The sequence below is a fragment of the Ailuropoda melanoleuca genome, chromosome 7, assembly GCF_002007445.2.
Source record: "Ailuropoda melanoleuca isolate Jingjing chromosome 7, ASM200744v2, whole genome shotgun sequence".
NCBI classification, from domain to species: Eukaryota; Metazoa; Chordata; class Mammalia; order Carnivora; family Ursidae; genus Ailuropoda; species Ailuropoda melanoleuca.
Window position 1 is genome coordinate 55,760,710 of NC_048224.1, and position 7,577 is coordinate 55,768,286.

At 55.4% G+C, this 7,577-nt stretch overlaps 1 protein-coding gene across 3 annotated transcripts in view; it reads left to right on the forward strand.

Moving 5' to 3' along the window:
* Positions 1-236: 236 nt before the first annotated feature.
* Positions 237-7,577, forward strand: part of PLPP7 (phospholipid phosphatase 7 (inactive)) — a 27,164-nt gene continuing 19,823 nt past the window's right edge. The window contains exon 1 of one of the 3 annotated variants that reach the window (XM_034664697.1): positions 237-3,662. Coding sequence is in view for 1 of the 3 variants with exons in the window: in XM_034664696.1 (XP_034520587.1) it covers positions 3,601-3,662 (62 nt within the window). In the remaining 2 variants the exon portion in view is untranslated. Of the gene's footprint in view, positions 3,663-6,750; positions 6,812-7,577 lie in introns of those variants that run through there. The other 2 variants (XM_034664696.1, XM_034664698.1) reach the window with 2 other exon arrangements.

The window sequence follows — 7,577 nt, forward strand, 5'->3', positions numbered from 1 at the left end:
CGCCCTCCTCGCCGCCCGCCCTGCTCTCCACCCTCGCTCCCCGCACACAGCCCGCCCTCCCCCTGCTAATCCTGTCCCCGGCTCCCCCCTCTCTCTCCTTCTGCAGCTTGTGGGGAGCTGAGCCTCTCCTTGCATAAACGACATTTCCTTTTTGGCTAGCCCCAGGAATTCTGGGTAGTGTAGTTCGGCTTCAGTCTCGGGTCCAGGTGGGTTCCTCCGCCCTTTGAACTGGGCAACCTCTCTGGGGAGGAGGCTTGCACGGTCCTGGTATTCCTGGCCACGGTGGGGCCGTGGCTGGGTGCAAGCAGTGCAGGGGCCCTAGGAGGCCCCAGTGCTCGGAAGCTTGCGGTGGGGGAGAGAAGTCTGGGGACAGGGTCCCTGGGACTGAACCTCTTGGCACCCTGACAGGTGGTCAGGCCTGTTGGGCCCCAACTGTGAAAAGTGCTGTACAAGCTTCGTCATTTTATCCACTATCAGCCACCCCTGTGGAGGGAGGTCTATCATGGGTACTTCACAGAGCAGGAATCCAAAGCTGGGAGACCCCAGAGACTTGCCGGAGGCCCCACCCTGGCAGGTGTCGCGGCTTACACTGGGACCCCAGAAGTCTTGAGTGCCGAGGTTCAAGAAGGGTTTGACCCTGGGCAGTCCTGTGAACCTCTCTAAGCTGCCTTAAGCCAATAGCCCCACCCCCATCTTGCAATTTACTCCCCCAGGGAAAGGCCAGGTGGTTTGTGACATCAGAAAACCTGGCAGCCACATTACAGCCATGCTCTACCCCGCCCCGCCCCATGACCCTGACTTCCAAAGGTACCCACAGCCCACTGGGGAACAGGTCCTTCTGGCCACTCTCCAGCTAGAGCATCTTGAGTGCCGGTGAGGGCAGGGGCCGGGGAGGGAGGCTTCTGGCCACTTTGAGGGATGATCAGCCAGCTCAAGGGATCCGTCACATGCCAACACCAGCTCAGGCCACAGGTACCTTATATCCAGTCCTGCTAACTGAGATGAAGGGAGGGTGGCCCTCATCCCCTGTTTTCTGCTACAGAGTAGAAGCCCAGACAGCGCAGGTCTCCCAGGGACCCCACGTAAATGTCCATTTCCACGAAGACTTCCCTGGCCCCTTAACCCATAGCGGCCTCTCCCTGCTGTCAAGTCATGGCTCCCCTAAAGCTTTCTTCCCTTCTGGGACTCACTATGGCCTTCAACACCTCCTTTGCCTTGAGATAATTGTTATGCTATTCAGCTTCTATGTAAGTAAGATGTTAACTTTTGGGGATGTCTGTCTCATCTCCCAACCCCCATCACCCCCACTGCCTGGAACAGAGCAGCCCCACTGGCCAGGGTGCTCTCTGGAGTCACGATCCCATCCTAGTGGCAAGGACATGGGTGCTGTATGAACTTGTGCTGAGCTGCACATTTTTCTCCTTCCATGTGAAAAGGACAGAGGCCACAGCCTTAACCTTGTCACGAAACAGCCAAATCCCTAGAGATGATGCTGCCTGAGTGACCACTGACACCGGGAGGTGGACTGTACAGACAGAGACCCAGGGGTCGGGGGACAGGAGCTTTTCAGAGTCTGGATCCCCAGCCAGATCTGGCCAAGTCCAAAGCCCACTCAGTTCCTTCCTCCAGGGATGCTGCCCTTGCTAGCTGGGGCCAGCCCCTCTGAACAGGGTGGAACTGACCCCCTAGTAAGCCCTGTCTCTAGTGAGTTCCACTGGAAGAGGTGCTCAGGTGCCCACAGGGTGAGAGCTCTTGCAAAATAAAAGCCCCCTCCCCCTTAATCTCAGCCCCATAGACACCTCCCCTTTCACATCACCCCCCATGGAGTACTTTGTCCTGGGGTAGTTGAAGGCCGATTTTGTGGGAGGAGGGCTAAGGCAGTGTTCTTGGGCCTGTTCGCCAGGCTCTGAGCTAAATAAAGAGTGCTCCCCGCAGGCCAGCCCTGACAGATAGAGGGTCTCCACGGGCTGGGCTCTTGTACATGCCCTGTCCCAGCTCCTGTTGGGCCCTTCAAGGCTCTGGCTGCTTCCCCAGCTCTCAGGCCCCTTTGGCCCTCCTGCCTCCCAACTCAGCCTTCTTCCTGCTCAGCACTTTCTGGAGCTCTGTGGGTGTTGGGCACAGACCCATGGCTGCCTCAGCATCTGTGGAAGGCCCAGGGTGCATTCCCACTTGCATGAAGCGCTGGCATCTGCAGAACGGAGGAAGGGGACATCTGGTGGTAACATGCCCGACACCATGGGGACACTCACAGTGCTGCCCACCGACCTTTTCCCCTCCCCCAGACCTCAGTCTCCCTAGAACCCTCAATAAAGTCACCACTGAATGGGAAAGAGGAGGGACTGGATGTGCAGCCCCAGCACCAGTGGAAGATGGTGAACTCCCCAGTATGGCAACTCGGGGACGCAAAGTATGGTCAGTGGAAGGACAAGGTCCCTCAATTCTGGGCATGTTGGCCCAGAGAGGCCATGGAGAACCAGTCATACAACAAATCAGAGGCCAAAACTACATGTCCCGGCCCAGCTGGGTTTTCATAGGCGCCCCAAACAAGCTGAGAGTCCAAGTTCTGAGGAAAGAGCTGGATGCCACTTCTCCTCACTGAGCATCACCAGAAGCCACCAAACATATCCTCCTCAAGGCCCTGCACAATGAGCCCACGAGCCGCCTTCTGTCACCATGCCATTCTGTAGCCGAGACACTGAAGCTCAGGGAAGACGGTGGTGTGGGTTGCACCCAGCAGCCTGGCTTTAAGACCCTGAGGCTGGTGATTCAAGGGAGCAGGCGCTCTCCCTGGTGCCCCTGTAGTTGTCAGGGCCTCACTTTCATGGCCATCGGAGATGGTCTCCAGGCTCCCTCTCCCTCATTGGCCAACCTCCATCTCAAGGCCAAAGCCAGTCCTTCAAGGGCTCTTGGCCTCCAAGGGTGTGGTCATCATGGGACTAGAAAGGCATTTCCCAGGAAGGAAAAGCCCTTGCTCTGCAGATGGAAATGTGAATGCTGTAATTCTGTTGCCCGGGGAAACAGGGTTCTCTCCTTAACTGTTTGGGACCAGACTGGAAGCCCATGGTAAGGTTTGGAATGCCCACCCAGGAAACAGTGGGCAGGGCTGGAAGGCCAGGCAGATGGCTGGAGGCAGGGCATCGGGAGGCCAGGAGGTGGATCCCGCTTGCAGGGCCCACCTGAGGTCACTGATGCACCCCACCTCTGTGGGGAGCAGGAATGGGATCTCAGAGAGGGCTGGACCACGGTCCCCCCTACAGATGGGGAACTCAGACCCAGCAAAGTCATCCAGAGAGAGCCCCCACATTAGAACCTAGGTCATTCTCCATTAAGATGCAGTGGCATGGTATGGGAAATATCTGGGAGGCGTAAGACCCCGCTGCTTTGGGTGGCCGCATGTCTGGAGGCAAAGGCCTTTCCGGCCAGCGGTTCAGAACCACATTGCTTCTAGGGTGTGTTAGGCTTGGGACTTCTCGGCTGGCCCTTCCACCATCCGCACATGTCTTCCTTCCCCAGTATTGACTGGACACTTGCGCTCGGCTGGGCGCTCAAAGGACGCTGGGGACACAGCCAGGGCCAGGACAGACGGCAGGCGTGGTCCCCATGGCACTTACGTCACATGGGTCAGAGAGACGTCAGGATAAATCGAGGAATGATGAATGGAGGTATGTATTAACATGAATAATATATGAGTACAAATTCATACTTGAAGTGGTTACGAGTAAGTATCGATTGCTATAAATCAGACCTACAGAATAAATTGTTTTGGTTTGTGTGTGTCCAGTGTTGAGCTTGGAGAAGGGAGGGTGAAGACGGCACTTCCGGAGGGGGTGTGTGATGGTGTGTGTAGTAAGCATAGTAGACGAGGTTAGAGTGTGTGAGTGTATGTGTGAGCGTGTGATGGTGGGGGTGTATGTGACAGTGTGGGTTTGTGCAACTCTGTGTGGGAGGGTATATGTGACAGTCGTGTGTGTGGGAGGAACGTTAGTGGTGTGGGCTTGGATGAGCAGGTGTGTGTGTGTCATGTATGACAGCGTGTGTGCCTCGTGTGAGGGTATGTCTGTATGAGCGTGTGGGTGTATGAGTGTGCAGGATGGCATGTGTGTCCCTGTCCCTGTGTATATGAGTGTGTGTCTGTAGGTGACGGTGAGTGTGCGTCCCAGTGGATGCGTGTGTGATGATGAGTGTAGCTGAGCACATTTTTGAATGTGAGGGTATGTGAGAGTGTACGTGTGTGTATGTGTGCATGCAGGCGTGTTGGATGTTATTTCCGGGGCTGGTGGGCGGTAAGTGGTAACCTGCGGGATGGAGATCCCACTGGCCACATGGAGGTCACCTAAGGGTGGCTAGGGGCTGCTTCTCCCAGCCTGGCTCCCAAGGGGGGCGCCCTCTGGGGATCCCGGGGAGGGACTCTCCCCGCCCCTGTGGTCCGGCTTCCCCAGCGGAGCCTTCAGAGCCACAGTTCTGGGCATCAGAAGTGCTGCCCTCCCGCACAATCGTCGCCCCAGCCGGGGAGCAGAAGCTCAGCGGGGCCCCAAGGTCAGGGAGTGGCCGCAGTGCCCACAGACCCCTTGGCGGCGCGCCCTCGCGCCCTACGGCGTCTGCGGAAGTGGGGGTCCTGCGTGCGGGCGCTGCTCCGGGGGTCCCCGCGCCCCCTGCCCGGCCGCCCGGAGGCGGCCGGAGGCGGCGTCAGCGGGCTGGGTGGGGCCGGATCGGTGCGGCACTGGGAGTTCTCCAAGGTGCTAAAATAAACCCCGCGAAGGATCAGGTTTCCCGACCGAAATAACCCAGGAGCGGCCTTCGAAATGCGAACTGCGAAAGCGATCCGGGCGGGAGCGCCCGGGGTGGGGAGGCGGTGGTGAAAAATGCTGTTCGCAGGGCTCCCTCCCCCTCCTGGCAAGGGCCCTGCCGCTGCCCTTCCCACCTCTCCCCTCCAGCTGTGCGTCTCCCCGGTACTCGGTACTCCTCCCGCTGGCCTGTCGTGGAGATTCTCCCCCCAGTCCCTTCCCCTTCCCTTCTGGGATCGTCACAAACAACCGGCCTCCTTTGGCCATCCGTCTTTGACGGTGAGGCTTGTAGATTAGAGCTCAGCCTTCGGAAACAGAGTCATTTATTTGATAAATACATATTGGCCGCCTACTATGTGCCAGGCCCTGCCTGGGACTCCAGGCCCATCTGCAAACAAGTAGAGGACAGTCCCTGCCCCATGCGCTGACACTCTGCTCGGAGGACATGAGCTATCAACGTACAGAGAATGAGTGTTACGACCAAGGGAAAAGGAGAAGAGCAGAGGGGGGTTGGGGTATTGGGGTGAGGTGTGAATCCTGGGGTGCTCCTCTGGCTCACTCGATGACCCAGATAGACCCCGTTCATGTCTGAGCTTTGACGTTCCCATTTGGGCGATGAAGACTAAAAGCCGGTCAAGTTGCTGCGACAGTTCAGGGGCACAAACTTAGCTCCAAGTAGGCACGGAGCAACTATGAAGTACAAGTTAATGATACACAAACGCTTAGTAGTAGTGTAAACAGCAGTAGTGAATCTTAAACACTTAAAGACAGCACATAGCAAGTGTCTGCTATGTGCAAACTGCTCTGGGTCCCACAGCCCGAGTCTGAATCCTGCTCTGCCTCTTCCCAGCTGTGGGCCCTAGCAAGTCGCTTCACCCTCTCTCAGCACCTGACAGGGCTGGAACAGGAAGGCTGTGTGGACCACAGGCAAGGTAGGGCAGTGGCTCAGGGGAGGCCAGGTGGTCTGCAGGCTTGGGGCACCTCCAAGTCACCTTTGCACTCCCCCCTGGTCCTTGCAGGAGGCCTGGTGCAGAACAGTCCTCAAGAAGCGTTCCATGAGTAGGCGAGGGAATTGGTGCCAAGCCATCAGGAAATGGAGAAGCTAGGGGACCTGTGGCCAGGACAGCCTGCGGGCTCAGAGTTGCAGGGACCCGCCAGCCCACATCCCCTCACTGGCCTTGGCCAGCTCTGTGGCCTCATAGGTGATGCCCCCACCCTAGGCAGCAATTCCTCATCTCTACCGTGGGAAAAGGGTGCTTGGACTTGCCGTGTTTGGCTGGACATGTCTATAATCCGTGCTTTTCCAGGTCCGGGCCCTGCAGTACGTGGCTCATGTTGGCCTGCCAGATGCGTGCCTGAGCACATGGTCATATTTGGCACTTGCCCTTGAACCACGTATTTCTGTTGTACTTCGGTGTGCGTATAAGGATGGCTGTGCCAGAATAGTTTCGTATCGTCATAAAATGGAAACAATCTACATGTCCAGTAATAAGGGGTTGCTTACATAAAGTATGGCTCATCCACGTGACAAAATGCCAAGCAGCCATTGAAAAATGGCGGGTTGTCATGGAAACATGGCCGGGTTTATATTAAGTGAAAAGGGTAGGTTTTTTTTTTTGTTTTTTTTTTTTAAAGATTTTTTATTTATTTGACAGAGATAGAGACAGCCAGTNTTAAGGTTTTATTTATTCATTTGACAGAGAAAGACACAGCGAGAGAGGGAACACCAGCAGGAGGAGTGGGTGAGGGAGAAGCAGGCTTCCAGCTGAGCACAGAGCCCAGTGCGGGGCTCGATCCCAGGACCCCGGGATCATGACCTGAGCCGAAGGCAGATGCNTTAAGGTTTTATTTATTTGACAGAGAAAGACACAGCGAGAGAGGGAACACCAGCAGGAGGAGTGGGTGAGGGAGAAGCAGGCTTCCAGCTGAGCACAGAGCCCAGTGCGGGGCTCGATCCCAGGACCCCGGGATCATGACCTGAGCCGAAGGCAGATGCTTAACGACTGAGCCACCCAGGTGCCCCAAGGGTAGGTTATTTTTTTAAAGGGCATAAAACAGACATATTTTTAAATGTGTATTTGTGTATATATGATATGTAGAGATAGTTTAATATATTCTTTCTTTGATTTAATATATATTCTTCTTTGATTATTAAAGTAATACTTGGTTTTGTAAAATATTTCAATAATTGGGAATGAGACAAGTGAGAATTCCTTTATAACCTGACTGCCATCCTGTGAAGAGTGGCAGTCTCCAGGCAGTAGGATTGTACCTATATTATCTGTATTTATTGAATTTATTTCAGTAAGCATGTAATATGTTGACAATAAGAAAAAAAGGTAAGGGCATTGGTAAAAGGAAACTGTTTTATAAGCTGGCCAGTTATTTCATGGGTGTGTATTCTATCTCCGCAACTAGACTTCAGGAAGAGATCAATGAAAGCATCGATTCAATGAATGAATGGACTCTGAGAATCCTTGAGAAGTGGGACTGTGTGGCCTATGGTAGGGCCTCATAAAGGGGTGGAGCCTGCTTTTCAGCTGTCTGAGAATGTGAATGGGGTCACCCCACCTTACAGAGGGAGGAGCAGGTCCCAGGCTGAGTGAGCCCCTCACACCATCCTTCCACCGGCCCCCCAGAGTGAGGAACAGAGGCCAGGAGTGCTCACAGGACTCACTTGTGGTCACTAAGCTGGAGGTGGCTGAGCCACGGTTTGAACCTGGGGCTGTCTCACTCCAGAGCCCACTCTTAACCACTCCCAGGCCAGAGCCCAATTGGACTTCAGGGACCTCC